The sequence below is a fragment of the Malus sylvestris genome, chromosome 13 (genome assembly GCF_916048215.2).
Source record: "Malus sylvestris chromosome 13, drMalSylv7.2, whole genome shotgun sequence".
In the NCBI taxonomy this organism is placed as follows: Eukaryota; Viridiplantae; Streptophyta; class Magnoliopsida; order Rosales; family Rosaceae; genus Malus; species Malus sylvestris.
In genome coordinates, this window is record NC_062272.1 from 1803388 (window position 1) to 1830440 (window position 27053).

The window sequence follows — 27053 nt, forward strand, 5'->3', positions numbered from 1 at the left end:
GACTTTTTATTTGTTAATAATTAAATTTGGGGATTGTTATTAGCACTCTAAAAATTTCATTCTACACTTCTCACAATTGTATTTTTCTTTCTAATTATAGAAAGCTTGGAGTGCCAAATGAAAATTTTGAAGCGCTAATAACAATTTCCCAACTTTATTCACTAAAAATGTGTCAACACCTTGCGTAATAGTAATAAATAGAATAGCCACTTATTATTACAATCCAGTGATATTTATCTTCACTTGTAAGTGAGAGGTCTTAAGTTCGAATCTCGCTAAAGGCGAATTTGAACCACATTATTGTTTGCTTGAATCACATTATTGTTTGCCCATTTTGAGACTTAGTCTACTCTCCCACCCTATAGTGTGATGAATTTGAACCACATTACTGCTTGCTCAAACCATATTATTACTTGCTCATTGTGAGACTTAGCCTACTCCCCTATCTTATAGTATAAATAATATCATTTGTTAAAAAAGAAGTAATAAATAGAATATAAAGTAAAACTTGAATTTGATTCAATCAAATATTGTCATGTAATTAAGTGGTTCAGTCTGATACTTCTATAAAAAGCTAAAAAATTTCCTTTCGGGTTCATTTCTTTACATCACAAATGCAATGCATGGTGTTCTATATAAAATAAAAATTAATACTTCAGTACTTTTTTATTTTGTCCGATGATATTCTAACACATGATGGACCGTAAGCATTGGAGCCTATGTTAATTACTGACCTTTTCAGTTGTATTACGTTTTTTTTTTCAATCAAATCAATGATGTTATTTTTGCATGAAGATGATGACGACCAAGGCAAAGAGCCCCTAAAGAATACATGTTGATAATCTTGTTTAGGATGTTCGGGTTAGTTCCTTTACTATATAAAGATGATTTTTTTGTCTAATATCCTCGTTGCTAGGATGGTGGATCTCCACACATGTGTTCCGAGTTTGAAAATCTTCTTCTAAATTATTGAAATAATCTTGAACTCTATCCCTCTTTTTAATAATAACATTTTTTTAAATAAATAAATAAAAGAAAATAATCAGAGTGCAATGCACTGCCCCTTGGAAGTAAAAGAGGAAAAATGAAAAAAATTATGCTATTTGTTTGAGGCAATTAAATAAAAATAACGACAATGTTGATAGTCTAATATTCTAGTTGCTAGGATGGTGGATCTCCACACATGCGTTCCAAGTTTGAAAATCTTCTTTTAAATTATTGAAATAATCTTGAACTCTATCCCTTTTTTTAATAATAACATTTTTTTTAAATAAATAAATAAAAGAAAATAATCAGAGTGCAATGCACTGCCCCTTGGAAGTAAAAGAGGAAAAATGAAAAAAAATTATGCTATTTGTTTGAGGCAATTAAATAAAAATAACGACAATGTTGATAGTCTAATATTCTAGTTGCTAGGATGGTGGATCTCCACACATGCGTTCCAAGTTTGAAAATCTTCTTTTAAATTATTGAAATAATCTTGAACTCTATCCCTCTTTTTAATAATAACATTTTTTTAAAATAAATAAATAAAAGAGAATAATCAGAGTGCAATGCACTGCCCCTTGGAAGTAAAAGAGGAAAAATGAAAAAAATTATGCTATTTGTTTGAGGCAATTAAATAAAAATAACAACAATGTTGATATGAAATTTGAATAAGTAACCAAAAGAGATTCCGTAAAATAATGAATTATAGATATAAAAGGATTTGCATTGCATACGATTTTATGAATAATTTTAGTAAGTAATTTTACACACTTGTTCGAAAACAGTCGAGACTTTTCAAGGTTCTAGTAGTGTCTGATATTTCTAGGATGATCAGGCATTGACTACCGTGGGAGAGATGAAACCACATATTGCACAACAAGGGACCAATAATTTGGCCCAAGTCAAGTGAGTACTTGTTTGTTTTCACTTGTTTCAATTTCGAATCATCCATCCTCCCCCCACGTACAAAGTAGAAAACCATCACATCACCCCCAAAAGTCTTCCCACTTCTCCCTTCGAAACAAATCTAAATAGGCCGCTCTCACAGTTGATGCATTACTTTCTATGTATCACTTTGTATTCAGAAATTTCTCGTGCCCAGTAGACCTTCTCAAAGGACAATTTTTAAGGTATGTGCACAAAATAGACAACAAATTAAAATTACACGTCAAAGTATTAACAATTTCACCGTATTATTAAGACTAATTCAACAACATTTTTGAAATAATTAAACAGGCACAAACATTTGTGAATTTGAACTTTTTCATATTGTTGATCTTTTTCTTCAAGGTTATAGAGCTCGTCTTCATTTATGTTCTCCGTGCTCTCTATGTTTAGATTTTTGTCGGTGAGAATGTAGGCAACTGAAAAGGATTTTTTCCTTCCACCTCTTGAAATGAGCTCCCTTGAAACGGAATGGCATATTGAGAACTCCAATATTGTCGAACGGCTTCTTAGTTACAGACTCCATGAAGTTGAATCTCCTTAAAATTGTTGAGAAAACTATGAGGAAATTATGATAAAAATTACAATAAAGTAATATTTTTCTAAGAAGCACGTAGATAATTAGACTTAGGCGTGGGTATCTCCCTCTTTTTAAGGAGATTCAGGCCTATTGCGGTTTGACAAAGTCCACGAACAGGTTCAACAATATATCATTTGCCTTGTCCCCACCAAGATTCAACAGCCCTACTGAATTGTTATGTGACTCAAATCTATTTGCAAAAAAGGAATAGTCCAAAACTACACCACATGAACACCCTTCTTTAACTAATAAGTAAAAACGGAAAGATGGAGGAATGGTAGAATAATTGTTGAAAAAGAAAATTGGGTAGTGAAATAATGAAGAAAATTATGTTGGAGAAAATGCTACTAATTATAGATTTATTATCACCCTTAGTGAATAGAGTAATAAACACAAATTAACAAGACAAAAGTTACAAGAGTTAGAGAAAATGACAACCATTTTATTTTTTAATTAACAACACTTAATTACAATTATACTTTTTTATTTTATTTTAAAAATGCACCAACACGTTTAACTACGGGTGCTCTCGTTGGAGAGATTTTGTTGTGGAACCGACTATATATCACTTGGTATCCGGTAAACCTTTTCAATGGACAAGTTTCAAGGGTCTCATCATCACATTATCCTCGTGATCCAAGATCTGCACAAATTAAAATTACACGTCAAACCCTATGCATATTAACAATTTCACCATATTATGAAGGCTAATTAATATACTTACATGGCAATGGTATACGTAGCCAGGCTCCCCCGTAGGATCGAACTCATACGATGCATTCGAGTGTATGTAAGCCAACCTCAACAGTATCCTTGTCACAGTCCCGGGTCTCATCTTGAAAACGTTCTTCCACCCTTTCTCGTGAGCTGGCACCTCTACAGTTTTGCCACGTGCATACTTGCTTATTTGGCACTTGACGGCATCGTTCAGCTTATTCATGCAATCTTTAAACTCCTCCTGATTCACCAACTCCCGCTGTTCGAATACAACGAACAGTCCCAAGTGAATGTGTAACGGATGATTGTCCTGCGTCAGATTGATCACGTTCCACACCTCGCTGGTCCCTGCTTTCACAATCTCCGTCGCCGGTGCGTCGAAAGGTTTCGCGTTCAAATAAAGATGTGTCGGGTCACCAGTGTTACTCTCGTACTCGTACATTGTGATGTATCGTGTGCGCGATGCACTTGATAGATCAGGGACGGGGTACTGAATTAACGTTGACGGAACGCGCGATGGGTCTAGCTCTGAACGGTCAGCAATCAAAAACTGCATGACCTTACCGTTGGCATCGTTAACGGGATCACCCGATGGGTAAGGATACGGAGCATCATTGGCTAGGGTAACATTGGCATTCTCAGACTTGGAAAAGTCAACCACCACGTCTGTGATCTCAGATGGCCCCAGCAAAAAGTCCTTGGTCTCCACCGGTTTCCCAAGGTAAACTGAATCAGACCCCACGTGGATAAATCCCAGACCGTTGGTGAAGAAGAATTTGAAGAATCTCGCATTGCTGGCGTTGATAATTCGGAACCTGTATTTACGACGTCGTACCTTCAATTGCGGCCACGCCTTCCCATTCACTATAATTGCGTCACCAAAATATTCCGGCTGCCATTGCGGGTGTATGGAGGGATTGTTTCCAGTAGAATTCATGTATATCGAACCGTTGGTGCGAAAGCTCCGATCAAACACGACCAGCGTTCGATCAAATTCGCCACTCGGAAGTCGAAGCGGGCCCTCGACTTCCGGTTGACAGACAATGTAGGCCCCGATCAAGCCAGCGAGGAGGTTGACTCTGGTCAACCCCATGGTGTGATCATGGTACCACAGGTTCCCGGGTTGTTGCTGATTGCGGTATCGATATGTTTGCTGGGTCCAAGCGGGCCCACGGTCTTTGAACTCGGCGGTGAACCATGCCTTTGCGCTTCCATCGCTTGCTGGTTCATGGATGCCGCCGTGGAGGTGCACCACAGTAGGGACGCCCTTCTTACTAGCGGGTATGGCCGTGGGAATGGTCGGGTCCCAAGGCAGAATGTGTTCTGAAGGGAGGTAATTACTCCACGTCACGAAGGTTTCGATTCCCTGGAGGGCTTCGATTGTTGGACCAGGGACTGTTGCTGTGCGCTCACTTGTACCGTAGGCGAACACTGGCGTCGGCGGAAGGTCTCTGTGGAATCTCTGAATGAAAATAAAATATAAAAAAAATTGCTTGGGCAAACAAAGGGGTCAAAAATTGATAAAATAAGAGGGGAAAATGACCAGAAAAGCGACATCGGAATATATGTTGCTGTCCAGCTTTTCAAGTGTGCATATGGAATGGGGTTGGTGAACTTTGTGCATATTAAATTATTACTTGGTCCAAACATAATTAAAATGGTAATACAAGGGAGTTTAAAATTTTAAATTAAATTTTGTAAATTAAGTGACGTGAAAATTGATTGATAAATTATTTATTTATTAATGTGCTTGTTTTTTTATTGGTGAGTTGGTGACATATCGTTTGATTTGTAAATTTAATTTTCTTAATTTTTTTTAATTAACAGTTTATAAACGGTTAACCATACCCATTACTGCATATCCATTTAACCGTAACCATTTAATACCCGTTTATCCATTTATCTTTTTTAACATGTTTATCTTTCTTTTTTTTACCATTACCCATTTTTCACTCGTCTACATGTTTTTTAACAACTTGAAAATTAAAAAAAAAATTGTCATAATTTTCTCTTTTTTTTGACAATTAAACAACGTTATAGTTACATTTCCATATTTTAAATTTTTAAGTCCTTATACCATTCCAATAATTGAAATAATAGTTTACAGACGATATTTTTAACTGTTACCAATGAAGGTAAATATAATATTTGCTAAGTATTATTGGGTTACAAAAATTGTTTAAAAGACATTTTTGTCAAAGCATTTTTGTCAATTTCATGGTTACCCGCAAGGAATTTAAATTAATTTGGCCAATTCCTTGATGATGAGAATCATCATTCCTGTAGCAGTGTTATTGAGAGAATGACCGATGAATTATTTGCTAATTTATTGGGTGCTAAGTATTATTGAATTGAGAACATGGTTTGTGTTAGTTTTACATATATAAAATAAATGGGTAAACGGTTACCCGTTTATAACCGCGGTTAATACCCATAACCGCCTATTTAAATTTCGCGGGTAAACGGTTATACCCATAACCGTTTATTTATGTAAACGGTTACCCATAACTGTAACCGTGTAATTTAAAAGAACGGGTAACCCCATAACCAATGGGTATTTGCCCATCCCTAATTGAGATCCCTCTCCAAATCTCACAGTTTGAAGGCAAATTATTAAAAAAAATCCGGACCACATTGAATCATGCGGTCCCCATTTACCAATTTCACTTGCCCGCTCACGCAAAATAGTAGCTTGGATTTTTTAGTCATTGAGCCTTGGAAAGTAAGATCTGGAGCAGATCTCAACATGTAACAAGCAACATATAAAGGACTTTAAAATGTATCGTGCATACCCACTAAAATTATCTGTTAGTTTCATGTCCATTTGTTCTTTGTGCTTTTTTATCGTGTCAATCATCTCTTTCGTCACATTACTAGTCATGAAACACAGCAAAAGAAACAGAGATATGTGGATATACAACAAGGATGGGTAAGTTACTCCCCACAAACTCAGTCTAGCCTATTTGTATGCTAGAAATTATCTAAACCCTTTTAAACAGTAGGAAAGAGGCAAAACAATAGAATTTTGAAATATAATAAAATATATATTTATCAAATAAATGCGAATTGTTGCTCACCCATGTTTTCATGTACATGCCAATCTTCAATGACTTGGGTTTGGGAACACCATTGACAACATCAAAGCCTTTCAGTAGAGGCATATCGGGAAGTTTATCCACAAACATCTGCAACGTGCTCACATTTACAAGCTGATCTTCCGCCCAAGAAGTCTCCAAAAGCACCCCCATAAAAGCTATTAGCAACACCAAAACTCCCTGCACAGTAACCATCTCTCTCTAGTTTAGCTATGGTTGCATGCAAGAGAGAGAGAGAGAGAAGTGCTTATTGGAAAAGTGATTTTGCTGAGTCGGTGTTTTGCGGAAAGGAAGAGGGTGAAAGAGAGACTTTGGTGTTTTACAGGCTAAAAGACTGGACGGTGTTTTATAGGCTAAAAGACTGGACAGTGTTTTCTTGGTTGAAAGTGTTGGATTCATCGGACTCGGATATATATATAATGGAAAAAGGGCAGAAAGAGGGAAAGTAATGTCATCTCCAACCGAATGAGGGTCAGAGAGCTCGTTTTAGACATCTGGCCTTCCAAGAAATTAATATTTTAATTAACAGTGCATGATCATATTTCTTATCATCTCCAACCGAGCGGTCAAAGAGTCACAGGCCAAACATAGCCCTGTGACAAAAAATCATGTCCAACCAAGGGCCAAGAGGCTATAGTATGGAATGTGAAAAATTAAAATAAAATGAGCTAAGATAGTATTGAATGATGAAAAATATGTGAGAAATGGTGTAGGAAAAAATTAGAAATAAAAAAAAAACCAAGTGGGTTGGGCATAAAAAAAAAGTGGGCTGGGACAAAAAAAAAAATCCTAAACCCTAAAGTGAGCTGGCCAAATGGAAAAGAACAAAAAATAAATAAAACAATAAAAAATAAAAAATAAAAAAGTGGGCTAGCCAGTGGACTGGCTAGTTGGCTGAAGATGGCCAATCGGTTGGCCCTTTGGCCCTTTTTTGTCATGTGGGATCCACGAGTCATTTGACCTAGCCCTCGATTGGGGACGATTTTAAGACTATTTTCAGCATTTTGAACCCTTTGATTGGTAATTGGTTATTCGGTTTGTTTAGAAACGATTTTAAAGAGAGAAATGAAAAAATTGGTTAAAAGGCTAAAGAATACACAGCAATTCCTTGTAGGTCCCTTCTTCCCCTGGATCCTGCATTCCGCCATATGGATGAAATGGAAGTAGAACCTCTGTATTTTTCATTGACCTAAAAAAAATATAGTTATGTTGTTACCACTTCATTGTCTTTCTCTCTGCCCACTCTTTGATTATTATTTTTTTTAACAAACGATATTATCTACACTAAAGGAATACCACTAGACCAAAGCAATAAGTGACTTAAAAGATATATAATAATAATATGTTAGGCGCGAAAAGACAACAGGAGCTTTAGACTTTGGGTTGTGAAATGAGGACAATATGTAAGCCAAATTTGAAAGAAAAAAACACACACACATAAAGGGCGAGGATAGAAAGAAGAAAATGTGTGGATGCCCTTTCCAATTTAAAGGTAAGAAGTTAGCTATTGATGATGATTAAATATCGATCGTTGTTATTGGAGTACATAATCTCACATTAGTAGAGCAATTAAAAGGTTATTCATTTGCTGGTAAATATCGGATGAGACTTTGCTGTTAGAAAAATAGCATTTCAATTTTTTAGAAATAATAGTGAGCGGAAAAATAGCATATTTTAGGAATAATGTGTGAGAAAATAATACCTTTTTTTTAAAAAACTTTTATGATAGGTAAGATTATAATATAAGTGAAAAAAATAGTACATTACGGTGGATCCGGTAGTCCTCAAAATATATTCTTAATCTCCTCAATGTCAGTGCTTAATTTCTTAGAAGTAGAAAATAATCTCTCTCTCTCTTTTTCATAGGATGGTCAGGTCATCAGACATTGACAATTGGGGCAGAGAAGAAGCCACATTTTTCACAAGAAGGGAACCCTACTTTCAAAACAATTAAAATGAACATTAATTTGGCTCAAAAGCCACATACTTGTTTTCGCTGTTTTATTTTCAAATCATTCCATCCTCCCCCAGAAAAACCATGGCACGACCCACAAAAGCCTTCCCACTTCTAAATGGAAGAATATCGATTATTATATTTGATTTTTCTTGATTGTAAGATCGGATTAGTGTAAATTAAGTATTCATATCTCATAGAGTTAACTTCCTAGAAAAGCTTGCTTATATCGTACAAATCTTGTATTACATTATAAAAATTAAATAAATCAATATTGAGAATTCTCTCCGCATACTCTTGGAATTATATCGTTCATAAAAAATGCTAACAATATCATTCTTCAACATGATATCATAGCATCGTTTCTGGTGACTTTGAATATTCAAATCACTTTAGTAAAATAAACACCACATCACCACTATGGGTGAACCACATCGCCATATAGCAAAACGACATGGTCCTTGCGTGGATTTTGAATTCAATACATGATGATATTGCAAGCGTTTCTTATTACCCATTGGCGGAAAATGTCTGGGCAGACATGCGAGATCGTTTCTCACAAGGAAACAATTCGCACATCTATCATATCAAAAAAGAAATTGTCGAACATAGATAAGAGGAGCAATCAATCTCAATTTAGTACACAAAATTGAATGCACTATGGGATGAATTAGCATCTTACAATGTGTTGGATTTACGACTCAAAATTAGGATGATGCAATCAATTTCAGTTCATATTCTCAGTCAATTTATGCAACAACCAAGAATGCCCCATCTCGACATGGTTCATCTTTTGCACTTCTTTAAAGGGTGCACCTAAACAAGACCTCATTTTTCCGTCGAAGGGAAACTTGACGTTGAGAGGTTATTGTGATGCGGGCTAGGCTTGATGTCCTATAATGAGAAGGTCTATCACAGGTTATTGTATATTCCTTAGAGGTGCACTTGTGTCTTGGAAAACTAAGAAGCAATCCATCGTTTCCTAGTTGTCGACTGGAGCGGAGTATCATGCCATGGATGTGGGCTTACATGGATGAAGTTTCAATTAGCTGATCTACTAGTTGATCATCCTGGACTAACGAAGGTATATCGTGATAATCAAGCTACCTTTTCCATAGCCGCTAATTCGATTTTTTCATGAGTGTACCAACCACGTAGAAACCGACTGCCATGTTGTTTGTGAATGGATTCAGTCTGGAGTTAGGAAGGCTTACATCCCTATTGGTTAGCAACTAGTTGACATATTTACCAAGCTACTTGGGCAAGCTGCATTCCGATCCCTTCTTAGCACGATGCGTGTTTTTGACATTCACATTCTACTTTGACGGGGAATATTGGAAGACAATATCAATTAGTATATTGATCTCCTTAATTGTAGGATTAGATTTGTGTAAATCATGTGTTGATCTATCAAAGAATTGACTTTCTAAAATAACTTATTTGTATCGTATAAGTCTTGTATTCCACTATAAAAATAAATCAATCAAGACTCTAGCAATATCATTCTTTCACACTTCTCTCTTTTGAACAACTCTAAATCGGCAGATTTGACGCTTGATCTGATCAGTACATAAATAATTTTATATTTCTACATAAGACGTAGTTTGAATGCACCTGCACAAGTTTGAACGCTATAGCCTGACAAATTTGCATGGGAAGGCTTGTTAGTAAGCTGGTTTGAATTGGCTCGGATACCCCCATGTCCAAGGGTTGGGTTTCTTAATCCCACATATTTTGGAATCCATATCCCAAACGACAGACATGATTAATGTCCAATTTAATTTGACATATCCTGTCCAATATAAATGTGTTCAAACTTTGAATGTTGCTCATCTTTACAGTCTATTATTTTCTTGGGGTCTTTTAATATGGGTCCAATTAGACTAAAAATTGGACCTATTTCAAAAATAAAAAATCACTAAAAATTGGACATATTTCAAAATATGGACTATAAAATTGGATCTCTTTCAAAATTTCCCTATTTTCTTTGGTGCTCAATGATTTGACAAGTTTACATCTGTTTAGTGGGGGTAAGTCCGAGTTGAGTGCTTGAATGGAAGAATTAACAAGCCTTGTGGACCTCCACAGTGTAAAAGCACTTATGCCAATGTATATATGATGGTGAAAATTTGATATCGGAAGTTTTCGATGGAAATTATGGTAATTTAAAATGAAATTTTAGAGAATGTCAAATACTGATTTGGATGAAATAAAAGTATTTCTCTAATATTTAAACGATATGTTAGAAATATCAACGAAATCTATGAGGTGAAGTTTAGACTTCACTCTCGTCCATATCATTCTTTGATTTTTCCAATACTTTTAGACAAATACTGACCGTGCCGAAGAAATTTCAAACACTGTATATCTGATGGTGGAAACCTTACCAATCTGTAACCTAAAATAATGTGTTTCAACTTAGTTTATTTGCTTCCATATGCGAAGTTTTATTTCAAAAAACTTTGGTACTAGTAACTAACTGGACTGGGTCATGATCATGTGCCTCGGGTCGGGCTTTAGATAGAAAACCAGCCCAATATTCTAACAGGCCTTTGGGTGAAGTTCAACAAAGGCCGTTTCAACACAACCCCCTCCCCCCCCCCAAAACAAATATTCTAATTGAAATTGGCCTGTATGTAGAATTATTTTTTGCCCGTTTGAAAGTGCTTTAATAAAAAGCAGTTATACGCATAAACGTTTTTATTACAAGAATTTTTGTAAACAAAAATTCAAGCTGGAAGTTCTCTCCAAACTTCTGTAAAAAGCACCCGAACGTGTTTTTGATGTGATGAAATCTCTATACCGGTCATCGGCACCACCCACAAAGCTACAAGTGAGAATTGTAAATACCCTGTGGTCCTGCCGGTCGACAACTTTATAACACATAAAAATAAAGACGCACGTGACATACGCATGCAAATCTGGTACATTTGCCGTATACTATATATTTACACCACTAGACATTGTCAACCCATCTGTTCCCAACTCTGCACAAATATCATCACACCCCTCAGTCCTCCCTGACCACAAATGCATCATCCAATGCCACATTTGTCCCCCATTGGCATAAAAAACAACTTCATCCAATTTCCCAACTGACCCTAAACCTCAAAACCCAAACCCCCATGATTTAGAAATAACGATTTCTGAACAATCTTGTTTATTTTTGTCTCGTTACTCTTTTGATTATCGACCTAGAGGTAACCAAGAGTATACAAAATAAAGAATAATGTTTGGGAAATCACTTCCGTAGAAGAATGGATTATTTAGGTCAAAATGCAATGATGGTGTCAATCGTTTAATCGGTTTTTCACTTTCGTGTGCATAATCATTTATCTTTGAGCGTCATCATTGGAGTTTCATTGCGTCCTCGCACTGGTCAACTCCGTCAATTAAGTTTAATCTTCAATATATTTTCATGTACATCTTGATAGAAAAACTACAACAAAGTTTTATTACTAAATGATAAAAGCAACATGAATCGCGTAACGTCATTGAACTCGATCTTACGTTGTTCACGTTAGCTTCATGTTCTCCACGTCTTTTCTTGTAGTTTCTCTGTTGAAAAACTAACAGAACGAAACTACAAATACGAAAATATAAGAACAAAGCAGATTCACTAGGATAGTTGGATTAAAGTCGGTCCTGCGACAAAGACACGAACTGAAACAAGAGAGGCAAACATTATCCCAAGAACTAGACAATACATTACACAGACAAGTGATAATCACTCCAACATCCTAACAACCCACTAATTAATACAGAGAACTTCATCTGAAACGACATTCTCTCTTCCCCTACACCTCTACATATTTGGTTTTTCCTTGCTGATGAAGTTACATTATCGAACAGCTGCTAGTGTTCTCATCACTGAACATATGAGCAGCAGTGTTATTACTGCCGTAATTAGGCTCACCGCCGTAAGGGTACGCGGCGGCTGCAGGGTAAAAGCTAGGGCCAGGGCTAGGATTGTAATTGTAGTAGCCAGTACTAGGAGGTACCAAGGGGGACCTATGATACATCATCTGTGGCTGCTGCTGCTGCTGCATTGCTGCTTGCCTAGCTTGCATGTTCATCATCTGTGATGGGTGCGCGTACCCATTTGGATTCATCAGCATGGAAGATGGGAATTGACCAATTTGCCCTGTGGAGTATCCACCACTTGGGAACCCGGCTGCGTTAGGATTTGCCTGAGCCTGAAACCCTCCAAGAACATTGGGATTTGCCCCCAAAGCAGCGGCATTTGCAGCAACATTTCCACCATTTCCATGAAAACCTGCTAAATTCATCATCGCACTCAGGTCATTCATGTTGCCCCTTCTCGCTTCGCCGGGATTGATGTTTCCGCCGCCCATTTGGGCTGCGTTCATCTTCAGGGCAGCCATTGTTTTTGGATCAATCCCGCCAGGATTCACCTTCATGTTCTCATTCGGATGCCCGCCTTTCTTCCCGGCATTCACAATTCCAACATTGTTCATCATCTTCACGTTGTTGGGAGCCGCAGCAGCTGCTGCATTGATCACTCCTGCACTTTTCTTTGCATCATTTGCTTGCTGCTGCTGCTGCTGCTGCCTGAGCATCCCCCGGATAAACCGCAGCTCGTCCTCATCGTCTTCTTCCTCATCGTCGAGGGAGTCATCGTCTTCCTCGGAGCTGAAAGACGGAAACTTTTGCTGGTTTTTGAGGATCCCTTGTTTATGCCCTTTGTTGTTGTTGTTCTTGTCATCTTTGATGCAGTTGTTCTTTTCCTTCTGGCTTTGGTTATTGGATTTCTGGGACCAGAGCTCAGCATGTTTCCCAGCTCTGAGCAATTTCTTGATCAAAGTTGCAGAATCCACACATCCAGAAACTGTAACTTTCTGCTGATCAGAATCTATGTTCACTTGGTAAACACCTGTAGGTAAATTAGGTAAAGAAAAGGAAGAAGGTTGAATTAGAAATGCAGGACAGGGTAAAACTGTTAAGAGAAATGGGTGTGAAGTTCACATCTCGAAGAAAGAAGTGAGAAATCAATGCAAAAATTACTCCTACATTCATCAAAGTTAAGAGTATTTTTTGCATACTTTCACTTTTCAGTGACTAAAGTGAAAGTTGTGCTGGAATTACTCCTAAATTCATCAAAGGTCAAATCTTTTTACTTAAATTTTACTCCTTTTCCTGGCATACTTTCTGAGTAACCAAACAAATCTTTGAATAATATGCATTTGGAAAGAGAAAAGTGGTAGCAACCACTTAGTTGGTCACCAATTAAAATACAAGAACGCACAAAGAAGTGAGTACCTTCAATTCTCTGAAGGAGTTTCTTGACTTTCTGCTTACAGCCATCACAGTGAATGTTCACTTTGAGAACACAAGTCTGTAAAAATTCAAAATAAAAAAGAAAGGGTAACAAAGCAGAACAACAAAAACAAGAACAAAGATTCTTGAGAAAAAGACCAACATCCAACTTTGTTGTCGGAATAAAAACAATAATATAAACGAATATACAAGAATGTGGGTTAATAGAGAAGGACCTGGATTTTAAGGAGCTTAAAGTCTTCTTCTTTGGTCATTCTTCAAAATTCTGTTTGGTTGGTAAGAAAGTTCACTTTCTCACTCTTAATTCTCACTCTTTAAGCAGAGAATTCTGTTTGGATAGTAAGAAAGTTCACTTTCTCACTCTTTCTTCTCACTCTTTAAGCTGTTGGGGGTTTGGTGGGAAGTGGCAGTCTATTTGACCAAAATAACAAATAAAAAGTGAGTGAATTTTATATTTTTGGTCTCCTACAACTTGGTACAGAGGAAGGCTGGAAGTAGAGAGAAATAGATGCTTCTTAATTTAATTTTGTTTAATTATTTTTTTATTGGGAATTTTTTAATTGTCCTCAAAAGCAAACAAAAGAAACGCACATGGGTCTTTTGCTACAATTTAGAAATGATGTGATGTGATTTAACGTTAAATATTACAAAGAAATGGAAACAGAAGAACAAAGACTCGACAGACTGACTTTCAACAGCTTCTTTCTCTCTCTGTCACATGCACCCCTCCATTCTCCTCATTATTTTTAGAGATATGTTATCCACAAATTTCTTTTATTTTTAATACACCTTTTATTAACTTCTGTCAATTTATCTTTTTAATTCATCCGACTCGATAGTTGAAAATAGAAAAAAATGTAAAAAAAGTAAATAAGGATGTGTGAATATCACATCTCTATTTTTATTCAGATTCAGAATCACCCTTGTCAAAATAACATTACATCTTTATTTGTATTTCAATTATGGTATTAATAAATAATATTTCACAACAGGATTTTGTAAGTAAAAAAACATAGGTGTCGAAATGAGATCAAATTTTCTACATCCAAAATAAATGTTTCTTTGTAGCCACAATTATTAATTGTGTTTATAAACTTAATTATAATTTTATTGTCATAAATTTACACATCTATTTAAAATGCTGAAGATTTATATTATATCCAAACTTGGTTATTAAAGCATAAATGTTTTATTTAAATTAAGTTGTCATTGATGTATTATCTTGGTGGTTAATATTTTTTTTTTTTAATTTGAGTTCATATATATATATATAACTTTTTTAACGTAGAATACTGCTTCTAATACAAAAGAAAAGAATAATATGGAGTTATAAGTGAGTTGTATTTATGAGGTCTTAAGTCACCAATAGTAAATATTGAAAATAACGGGAAAATTTGAAGAGCATTTTTGTTCATCATGATAAGTTTATAACTATAGTGTATGTTTATTATACACCTCATCATTTGTCAGTATTGTTTTACTCAAATTTAGTTAATTTTCACGTTAAATATTACATTTTCAATTTTGAAAAAAAAATTAACTAAAATTAACTGAAATAACACGTGACCAGATGATTAAATACATGATCAGCATACATTAACTATGATGGTGAGAAAAATGCTGAACAGTTGGTAACAAATGGTAAATACTGAAAAAGGGTCCCCAAAAAAAAAAACAAAAAAACTGAACAGTTGGCAACAAATCCCCGTGAGTGGGGGGAGAGGGTCGGGACAGAGTCGGTGAATCGTTGGGTGCAAGACAAATAGGGTTTCAGTTCCGAGGACTGGACGATTGTAGTTTTTTCACTTTTGGACACCCACACCCGCATTTACCATTATTTGCAAAAGTTTCCATCACATTTTCTACTTTGTCCAATTACCATTATTTTCAAAACTCTACTGTATATATCCTTTAAATATCAAATGCATGTAAATAATGCATCTGATATAAGTATACTATCAAGACTCTCGGTTTTACGAATATCAAGAGAACGTATTTCGTACACAGTACTATTTTGAAGACTCAAACCCTTGAATGGGACTTACAGGAAAAAATAGTTAGGAATGCAATAAAGTAGTTTGCTTGGTTGGATTCTTTACTCTTTTCATTGAAGATCGCTCCTGCGTCAAGTGGTCCTAATTGAAAAACTCATCAAATTATTGCAAAAATTAAAAAATTAAAAAAGGAAAGAGGGTTTGCTTTTGGTTTGGTTTGGTTGAGTTACTTAAACGAAGCGTATATATAGGGATTGAAATGGAAAAAACCAAAAAGATAAAGGGAAAGTTCACTATTTTCCGCTTTGATGGTTCACAAATTCCCAACTCAGTTGGTCTTACTTTATCCATTTCTATGCAAATTTTTATTTCTTAAAGTTGCTTAAACAAGAGACAGAGCTGCACGCAATCGCACAAAGGTAAAAGGGTATGTCACTGTCTTGTGTCAAAAGGAAAAGCAAGAGCTCAGGTCAGGCCTACACGACAGTTAGGGGCATCATTACCTCCACACTCAATGGCATGCTATGTATTTTGGTATCAACTTCAACGTAAGATTAAATTACATAAAACAGATAAGCGAAGTATCGATTCAGTTATGTACCGTTATTTGTAACTTGTTTAATGTTTTAGTAGATAGAATGTTGATGTTTTTTTTCATGCGTTTTTAGTTTGAAATTTCATTTTTTTCAATTTTATAATAATTTCGAATTCTTACTCTTTTCTTTGAATGATATTTATAACAAACAAATAAATAAATAGTGTAGTGTCGCTTGTTGAAAACTTACTTTACATTCTTTTATTAGAATGAGATGCTACAGTAAATCTGTTCTTAATTAGTTCATATCGTTACACAAGAAGACTTTTCTATACTTTTGATTTTTTATCATGATATTCCACACTAATAATGCACCATTACAATAACATTTACGTCACTATGGTAGTCGTAAGATTGGCTAATAACCTCGAACATTTGTATATCAAATGATGTATCAGGAATAAAAAATAGGCATGTTAATTAACGGTTAAATAATAATTCATTCATTAACAACCATATCATTTAATTTACAAAATTTGATTTAAAAATTGAGTAATGCTAGAGATACTAAATTTGCAAACTAAATGACGTGTCATCAATAAACTCGAATATTTGTATATCAAATGATGTATCAGGAATAAGAAATAGGCATGTTAATTAACGGTTAAGTAATAATTCAATCATTAACAACCATATCATTTGATTTACAAAATTTGATTTAAAAATTGAGTAATGCTAGGGATACTAAATTTGCAAAGTAAACGACGTGTCATCAATAAGAATAAGTATGTTTATCAACGTGTAAGTAATAAATCAATCGTATTTCCATATCTTTTAGTTTTCAAAATTTTATATACAAATTTAATCTCCCTAGCATTATTTTTAAAAATCTAGTGTCACCGGTATTATCCATGTTTATTTAATAAATCATGTTTTCAGTTAACAGTTAATTTGTTGCATAGTTAAATTAATCATTACATGTTGAACCAGAAAAGAAGCGCTTCTAATCATCTTGTAACATTTCCCGAGAGGAAAACCACCCAAACCATTTTTCGTTTTATACTTTCTCCTTGCATCTTCTTGTTCAGGAAATCTAGATACCTTTGATTTTCCATCACAATTACTCTTAATCCCACCGACTTGTTTAACTGGAATTTATCTATTTTCTGGGCACAGTAGAGAGCCCAGACTTTGAAATTCTTCCTTGTTGAGGAAGGTGGGGTTGATATATTCTCTGAGATCAGCACGTCTGAGCAAGAACACTCGAGGGTGTGGATTTGTTGTAGGTACGTCTGGATCTTGGATGAGAGTTTTTATTAGGATCGTGAGGATCTGGATGATGGTTTATGGTACAGGTCGGCAGGGAGAAGGGGCCTACATTTTGAGGATCCCATGCATGCACAAAGAGTCACGATCCATCCAATCACGTCACTGGAACCCACAGTTGATCTCCTGCGGATTCTGCCTCTGCAGACAAGATTCAACAGAGAAAGATAGAGATGTATATGTCTTTTATTTGGCAGATAAACCCTAAACATCAACCCTGTCCAGTTCAAGCCATAATAGCTACACACTTTTTAATCGAGATCCGATTTTGCAGTCAGGCAGGCTGCAATGGATCGAGTAATTCGAACAATTTATTTTAAATTTTATGGTCTTTATTAGTTTATTTTATTAATTTATCTCATACAATTAAAAATTCAGATATTTTCTCTCTTAAACAGTTCGAATTTCACAATCCATTGGCTTTAAACTAAGATTTGTAAAGAATCTGAATTTCATATTTTCAAATTCTGCTTATCTATGGTTATATATCTAGAAAATAAAAAGATACTAATTTGGTACTTATTTATTTATAAATGTACAGAGTGGTTGGACAATATTTAGATCAAAGTTTAGGCATAGTTGACCGAAACAGTTTACTCGTATTTATGTTAGAAGCACCCTCTTCGCAGTTCCGATGAATTTAACATAAAAAACTTTAACGAAAATTTTTTGATACTATTCACTTTAATTATGTCCACAATAATGCTGGTGTGGAAATTGAAAGCACGCTTGTGTGTGGGCGAAGGTTAGGTCGCTGTGCTTGCTGTTATCCCTTTTTTTATTTTTGGTAAATGCTGCTATCACCAATTTAAAGGTCCAATTCTGCTTTTTAGGCCCATACTAGTGGCCCAGATTTATTACTGGGTTTTTATAGGCCATAAGATGAATGAACATATAAGCCCAAGTACGGTTATGGTTGTGGTTCGGGCAAAGTTTCACTTTCGTTCGTGTAGTTTCAATATGTGGTAATTAGTCGTCGTAGTTTACTAATTGTTACAGTTCAAGGACAAATTGCACTCCACCGTAATTTTAACGGATTAAGCACTTGAGATCGAGGAATGCATATGGTGTTTTTATACCTCAAAAAAGTCTAATTTACTTTTACTGTTTTACATACGTAACTCAGAAGTTAAATATGTTGAAAAAAATTTGACAAATCTAACTTAATGTATTTGGCTTGCAACAGTTAGTAAACTACGTGCGTAATAATTGGAGCATAAAATAGTGGAATTTAAAATTCGACCACCATTAGATATTAAAATCAAGCTGGCAAAAACGATATCGTTTTAAGGTTCACTTTTCAAAGAATATACCATAAAATGAAGTGAACATCTTGTACAAGTATATATGAAGTAACCATTTTTATTTAATTCAAACTCCAAAATCCAAAGGTGAACGCAACGAATATCCCTTGCCTTTCTATATTCTGATTGTGATCTATGTTTTTTTTTTTTCTTTTTCCAACCAAAAGAACATGCCAAAGAACTTCATTCTTGATCAGGTACATACTACATGCCAAAGAACTTCATTCTTGATTCGGTATGTATTTCATTCTTGATTGGATACGTACTTCATTCTTGGTCGAGATGTAGATTCTTTAACATGTTTAGTTAAAAAAAAAACATTACAAAGAACCTGCATCTCAATCAAGAACGAAAGACGTACCCACCAATCATAAACTTTGTCTAAAGTACTTTAAAAAGGAAATTGATTCAAGAGCATAAGTCTTTGCCCGTAAATTGGTAAGCCTCCGAGGAGCATATTATATTTTTGATTGGATGACTTTAGTTTTTTCCAAATGCTTTGCTTTTCGCTGCCCAACGCACAACGGAAATTATTATTATTAATTTTTTTTTTTACAAGAAACAATAGTTGGTATTTCATTAATCAACACAAACAATTACAAGGGTGTTAGTGGGTACAAAATTCCAGTGATCAATAAATTAATATTTAGTGAACTTACGCAAACAAACAAATAAGAGTAAACCCCTAGTAGACTACCAAAAGCACGAACACACAATCGCCAAACGCACAAGTGTCACAAGTACAAATTTTTCATAATAAACGATAGCCGCAACAGAGAAATACAGGCAGCCACAATGGTCATCGCTAAGTAGTGAGGCCACATAAAATCATCGCGATAGAGCGAGACCACGTTAAGTCATCGTTGACAAACGAGACTATATAACGCATCGCACAAAGGCGAAGACCAATCTAGCCAAAACAAACAGAGCCATCATGGTGCACATAAGGCTAGTGAAAAACAACTACACTACTTCAAAAAGGGATCCGCAAATCAACTCAACATAGTGGGGGATGAGGCACTCTGGCCAAGACCACCTACAAAATTCGCCGGACAGTGAGGTATCGGCATACACACAACAAAAAGTTTAATTTATTGTTAATGGTACACATTTTGAAGAATCACGTACAGTAAACAAAAGTAGCGAAAACACGCGTACGCATTTGTTGTAGTTGCATGCAGTATACGAGATAAAGATATTGCATGCAAAACAAATACATGTAAATTTTCTCCAACAAAAAAAAGGATATGTAGTATATATACAACTTTGTGTTTATTTTCGGAACCTTTAATCTTATAAATCACTCTATCAATATTGCCTCTGCAAAAAATCAATTAAAATTAACAAGGGTTGTTTAGTCATCGAATTGTATAAAAATAGATGAACGAATTGGTAAAAGCATTACAGACCGTTTATGTATTTGCTACAATAGTTTAAATGATCTTAGTTTTAAGTAATTTTAGGTAATCTTTACAAAGCCATCTATAATATGAACAATTATGATTACAAGCGCAAATCTATATAATTCGAACACGAAGAATTTTGAGTAAGAATTTCTATTCATCCTTGAATAATCAAGCATTATTCTATTAATTATCATATTGACTTCGCTAATCATGTCGGTATTTTCTAGAATACTTAATAGTTTTCTGTTGGTTTCGACTTGGCGTTTCAAAGTCGAGCTGGAGATAAAATGTGAGTGGCGTCAATTCATATTCACCATTATTGTATTGCGCTTGAGCTAATGCTGACTTGTGCTTACTTAAACCATCATCATTAAGAAAACTCTTATGAGCTTGCCACGTTCCAGATGGAGGCGAAATCACAAGACAAGACTAATGTGTCTTTCGAAATCTGGCCATGTTCCAAATGAATACAAACAGAAATATGGTGTGACCTAAAAAACTGATTATATTTTTATATACAATAATATATGGATTTCATGCTTGCAGCTAAGCAAAAAAAATTGGGCCATGGAGACTTATCTTCACAGTGCTTCTTATATCTGTATACGAATTACAACCAAAGCAGGTGGAGTAGTGAAAGTTACATGCAGCTTATCCTTTCAAGTTACCAGGTGGCAACTCCTATATCTCCTATATAATCTTACTCTCAATTTGGACCTATAGATAAGGTAAGTGGAGATGACTTGTTACACGTGGCATCTATCTGGAAGCTTAGCAGTATGATTCAATGAACATATGTATCCCATGGTACGGCACCGACCATATCCATCTATGACCCAGTTTTAAGAGATAACTCGTTGTACTGTAACAAAAATAGATATGTTATCATCGATTGCTCACTAATATATCAACCATGTATTGATCCTTATTTGGGGTACTTTGATTCAGGTCTAAAAATTTGAATTGTTGTTGGATTTAGTCCAATTTTCCTTATTTTAGATTTTAATTAAGTTTTTTTATTTTATGTCTTTACTCAAAATTTTTATTTAAATATAAAAATTTAACCACTTTCATGAAAAGTAGTTTAGAAAAACATTTATTTGCCACCATATATGATACTTATGCCATAAGTTGATAAAATATATATAAATGTAACAGAGGTATCAATGAAAATAAATAAAAATTAATTTCTTGTCGTCCATGAAAATAGTTAAAAAATTCATCTTCCATATGTTTATAAATCCATACTAGCATATATGTTGATATATATAGCGTCTACTATATAGATTAGTTAACACATTTAGGCTATGATCAAGGTAGAAGAAAAAATTGAGATACAAATTATGAGAGTAAGAAGGAGAATCAATATTTAATTTTAGCAATTTAGTCTTAAAATTGAGTAAAAGATAAACTTATAGATTTTATGAATCAGTGATCAAATTCTTCCCAATATATTTTTGCCTAAATATGCCAAATGTAAGAAATGTTTGTTTTGCATATGGGGCAGGATTTGGATCCTCTCATGAGCTAATTGAGAGGATCCTCCTGACCCATCATCTTGGGCCGTTGAATTTTTATCCAACGACTACAAACAGGAGGGTCCCTTTAAAGTTATAATAATTATAGCCGTTAGATAAAAATTCAACGACCCACGATTATAGGTGAGGAGGATCCTCTCCATTAGCTCAGGAGAGGATCCAAATCCTATGGGGCACTTGTACGGTTGTCATTATTCCAAAGTTCCCACTGAAGAGGATGAAAAGTGCCGACATATTTTTCTTCCATCTTTAATGGAAGTGTTGGATATAATTTAAAGAACTTTAACAAAAAGTTTTCGGTACCGTTCATTTTAACAAAAAATCACATTTTTACATTAAAAAATCAATTCTGATACTATTCACTTTACCGTTTATTTTGTCCTTATCGTTGAAACTCAAAGTTTTTTAACTTTTTTCATTAATTTTCCTTATAATTTAATGGAAGTATTGTCTGCGTTTGGAAGATAAAGATAAAGGTTTTAGATTTTGTTTGTTTGTTTATTGGGTTGGACGTTTGTGCTTCTGAATTTTTTCAATATTATTTATGTTACTTTGCTTTCTTTTAGGTTGGCCCGTAACTCTTTTCTACTTCATGAATGTTACTTTTTGAAAGAAAAAAAAAAGTTGATTGGTGTTGGTATGGCACAAATGCAAACATCAATGTATACATAATTAAAAAAACCATAAAGAAGGTTTTCAAAAATTAAAAAAAAGACTTGTTCTTTTGGAAGAACACTTGAGATCCAACAATTATTCCGCCACTCGTTTACACACAGCTCAGATCTCACATACCCGTATCTAAGAGAGACTGATTTGATTGTCTAATTGTTTTCGTTCGCAAACACACATGGTAGGGCTCGAATGATTTTATTTTATGCTGTTCGGTGGGTACTATTTTACCAAAATATTTTGTCCTTGATTTGCCCTTTTATTGTTACCAAAACATACCTAATCCGATATCCAATGATAAGGGAAAGACAAAAATAAGGACGATCGGTCACCTCATTTGTAAGACATTTGTATGTCTTTCTAGATTTGATAACGAATATGGTAATTCCGCATATATAAATGTTTTTTGTACTTTGATAGCACTTGATTTAGTTATAGTACGTGTGCTTAGGTCAATGAATTTGATGAATAATAACTTAGTGACAAAGTTACCAGCACACTCAAAATGTTTTCCCAAAAAGGATCATCATCTAATTAATTAAGTACAAGCCTAATTAACATTAAGGAGGAAATTAAACAAACAAACCAACCTAAATACAAACTCAAAGCACGAAGTGACATAGATCTATCATAGTCCGCATACAACAAGTTAATAACAGTAGTCTAATCTAATTACTTCACATGATAGAACAAGCATGTGGATTTTCGTCGCTAAACATAGAGGTGTACTTTTCGTCCGGCGCATCCGGGGGCGGAAGTGCCTGAGCCACGTTCCTCACGTAGCCGGAGGGAGCCTTCTTGTCATAAGCTCCGGCGACATAGGGATAAGCTACTAAGTTGTAAGGCACATACGGCCAAATCTCTGCTTTCTTCCCAGTTCTCTTCACTCTCTTTAACACCTTGTTTGGCTCCACGTATCCCGTCACCGTCACCCTGCTCTGCTTTCTGTCCACCTCCACTTGCTTAGCCCCTGAATTTATTCATAAGAAAACGTTAATATTGTATTAATTAATTATCTAACTAGGTTTAATTAACAAGGGTTACATGATTACATCTAAAGCTGAGATTACACGATCTTAAAAAGATTACGTAGCACGAATATAAGTTGATTTTGTATTTTCATTTATTATGTTTGACGATTTGAACAGAAAAAGGTGACCATGTCAGATGTTTTTTTTTTCTTTTGTTTTGAGTAGTGGAAAAGAAAGAGAAGAGAGAGTCAAAGTATTTTCTGTCAGTTGCAGAGATTTTTGCTTTACGAGGATGCTCATCTGTCTCCCTGTCCAGGCTCTGATGATCATCACATGCATGTATGCTTCTTTTTTCTTTCTTATGAGAAATTTTTTAATTATGGGTTCCTAATTAAGGACTTAATCATGCTGCAGTTAGGGTTAATAGTAAATAACATGTCTAGAGAGGGAGAGAGAGGTTTAGGTTTGAAGTTCGAACCTTTCATGTGAGAAACAGCATTTTTGACTCTCCTTTCACAGCCATCACAGTCCATTTTCACCTTGATTTCAACCGTCTGCAAAATTAAACAAGATTAAAAACAGAGGGAGATGTGTTTAGTTGCGTGTTCAGCCACTGAAAAGTTTTATCGTAAGAGATTAAGGCACATGTAAACTACTACTTGAAGCAGAATATGACAAGCCAAAAAGAGATTTTGTTTTGGTTTTTCATGACGTATAGTATACCTGCATTGGCTTTCGTTTCTTTCTTGGTTTAGAGATTGTGAAATAGTCCGAAACAGCATCCAGAACACCCATTTCTCACCACTTAGATAATTCTGAGATGAGTTGAGTTTCTTTTTCCGTATGTGAGAGAGAGAGAGAGAGAGAGAGAGAGAGAATGCGTGTGTTGCTGCTGCAAAGGCAGTGTGTTTGGGCCGGTGAGCACAGAGATATTTATAAACACAATGTAGGGTGACTGGTCCTCACCTAATAATCTATGCCTACAAGTCATTAGTTATGTTCATAATAAATATGATTACGTATTCAATGTGAGAACCTACCTATATTAAAGACACGTCAAATTTTTTGCGTATATTTTGTATGTGGTCATGGTTTGTATCATTAATTGATATGTATTTTTCAGTACATCGATATTTTTACGTTAAAAAAAAAAGAAATTTAGCTAACCACACAATGAGCAACTTAATTAACATGTGTTAAGTTTTTAACAAAAAAATCAAGTAGGGTTGAATTTATTGACGTATCAAGTAAAGATACAGACCTCGAAGAGTTCACACACAAACTAAATACAGAAGTTTAAACATGATAATTAATTTGTTTGTCTTGAGAAAAACAAAATTAACTTAGGGTGCAAGTTGTGCTTTAACCAAAAACACTAACATAGCGCACAAGGTAATGACATGTGTCCTCAATTTCTTCTATTCTCCAAGATCTCATGGCGCATGCCCAACAACTTGGCAAAAATTAGGCCAATAATAAAAAGCAAAATCAAATTAGCAACTGTTTTCAAAAAAAAAAAAAAAAAAAAATAGCAACTTTTCTATTAATTTAAAAAAATATATGAAAAAGATAAAATGAAAGGGATATTTCTGGAAGAGGCATGGCCTCGTTGGTCTTGTATATATTTGACAGCTCAATGGGATTGGGAGGCTGTCGTCTTGCTGTTTTCTTGAGTCCAAATAAAGGGAACTGTTCTGTAGCAGTTAATTTATTAATGATGTTTATGTCCAGCATGAACTTGGTTTACGCGTAATCAAATTAAGTAACCCTAACAAAGTAGTATTAATCTTAGATAGTCGTCCCACTCACACTAAAAGAGTTTCAAATATTTGCTGTAGAAGGGAGGGTATGGAGGTGATGGCTGATGAACTTGTTGCAACTATTTGCTGTAAGATGGCGACGGTTCTCACTGACACTAAAAGAGTTTCAAAGAATTAAAAATTGAATGATCTGGAGCTCCTCTGTCTTGAATCATTTGCCAGGATGAAAGTAGTGTCGCCGGATATCAGCCACCTTTTTTCTCAAATCGTACGCGGCGCGGCTACTTCTAGAATTTGGGATGAATCAACTAACTAGTTAATATGCATAAATATTTTCCTATTAAAATTGTAAAGTCTAAGCAACACATAAAACAGATGTCGTCGATACATATCTATCACAAAAACGACAAACTCAATAACCTATATACCAAATCAACACAAAATTCACCATTCTTATGAACATCGAGACCACATCACTAGCCGAACATTTAATAATAAAAGTCATGCAAAAATCGAAAATTTGTATGGCTCTTGAGACCGAGCAGAGCAAAACAATGGGATTTATGGGACGTACGGGTCCAATTATTAAGAGTTTTGGTGAGATATCGCCAGAAAATATGTCTCGGCCTAACTAGCCAAACCTAGGCTTATATCACATCCACTCGGGGAAATTTTCATGGTTTGCGGACTTCCAGCTAGACCTAGCATTTAGGAAGAGATTTTTCAATGTGACCAATACATCGGAGGTACATCATGTGTCTCTATACAAATTGTGGGATATGTGTGATAAAAAATTAATAACTTAAAAAGTAAAATTTATCACCACTTATATATAAACACGTGATCTACTATCCGTGTTCCAGTCATAATGAAAAATCTCTCGCATTTAGGACCCAATCCAATAACCCAATCCAATCACTTATTAAAATATATATGCATAATATCCTTTAATCACCCGTTATTTTACAGGTTTGCTTCCAGCTCTATAGTTCATGTACGTATATATGCATGTAATTTTTTGAAATTATGCAGTCGAGTGATTGGCATGAGCCAACTCAACATCAATGGAAACCCTACCTAGCACGGGCTTCTTTTAAATTTCCAAATTTACATGCATTATTGAGGAAATATTCGTGTACTTATTTTCATGATCGGTTTGTCTTTTATTCCATTACTTGTTGTATAACAATTTAGGAAGAACAAAAGGTATAAATATTATAATGGTACACAAGCATGAAAACGAGTAATTTTGGGAGTACGGCAGAAGAAAAAAGATAGCTGTTCAATTATTATGTAGGTGGTATCCCAAGAATTTTGATTCTTTCTTCCATTTGATCTTGACTTTGCATGTAACTTCTCATTTCTCAACCTTTTTAGGTACACAAGCGTGAGAGAAAGGGAATTCGAAATCAAGATCTCAGGTGCATGTAGGCTGTTTTAAACCGTGTAGCTATATTATGAAGAGACAAAGTCATATTAAGCTATAGCTAAACGCCCACAACAAACTCCTACTACTACTACTACTACTACTACTACGTGGTGTAGATTGACCAAAATTATTACTTGAGTGCAAAAGGATCATTAATTTGAGCAAGTTTTCTTGGTGTTCGACTTTTGAAGCATCCACCGCGTCACAACAAAATCTAGCACTAATGACTTGGCTTCAATGTGAGTCCTTTGAACAACTTTTGGAATCTCTTCAAAAAATTAATTTTGAATTAAATTAAAACATGGGACCAGATCTTGGAAATTCTCTGGAAAACAACGGATTATTCAAACTGGAAGTGATGATGCATGATTGAACAACTGAGGTGATCGGGTTAGTTGGAGTTTTGGTAAATGTCCGTGTACGCGCATCGATCCCTAGCCTGCTACTGTCATTATGTAAGGCACAGACGACGTTACAAGTTATAGTATATATTTATATTTTGTAAAAAACGTTTGATCTTGTCATACAAGAAACTAAAACTTGAT

At 35.0% G+C, this 27053-nt stretch overlaps 3 protein-coding genes across 3 annotated transcripts; all 3 read right to left on the reverse strand.

Moving 5' to 3' along the window:
- Positions 1-2854: 2854 nt before the first annotated feature.
- LOC126595730 (multicopper oxidase LPR1-like) lies at positions 2855-6694 on the reverse strand. Its single transcript, XM_050262038.1, has 3 exons — positions 6307-6694; positions 3237-4691; positions 2855-3155 (listed from the first exon to the last, which is right to left on the reverse strand). The coding sequence occupies exons 1-3, from the start codon at positions 6517-6519 to the stop codon at positions 3102-3104; spliced, it is 1722 nt and encodes a 573-aa protein (XP_050117995.1). The 5' UTR covers positions 6520-6694; the 3' UTR covers positions 2855-3101.
- A 5184-nt stretch (positions 6695-11878) lies between these two features.
- LOC126594755 (heavy metal-associated isoprenylated plant protein 37-like) lies at positions 11879-14037 on the reverse strand. Its single transcript, XM_050261015.1, has 3 exons — positions 13792-14037; positions 13559-13634; positions 11879-13172 (listed from the first exon to the last, which is right to left on the reverse strand). The coding sequence occupies exons 1-3, from the start codon at positions 13828-13830 to the stop codon at positions 12115-12117; spliced, it is 1173 nt and encodes a 390-aa protein (XP_050116972.1). The 5' UTR covers positions 13831-14037; the 3' UTR covers positions 11879-12114.
- An 8817-nt stretch (positions 14038-22854) lies between these two features.
- Positions 22855-24227, reverse strand: LOC126595710 (heavy metal-associated isoprenylated plant protein 20-like). The gene is made up of 3 exons (XM_050262012.1): positions 24043-24227; positions 23798-23873; positions 22855-23318 (listed from the first exon to the last, which is right to left on the reverse strand). The coding sequence occupies exons 1-3, from the start codon at positions 24112-24114 to the stop codon at positions 23026-23028; spliced, it is 441 nt and encodes a 146-aa protein (XP_050117969.1). The 5' UTR covers positions 24115-24227; the 3' UTR covers positions 22855-23025.
- Between the last annotated feature and the right edge of the window lie 2826 nt (positions 24228-27053).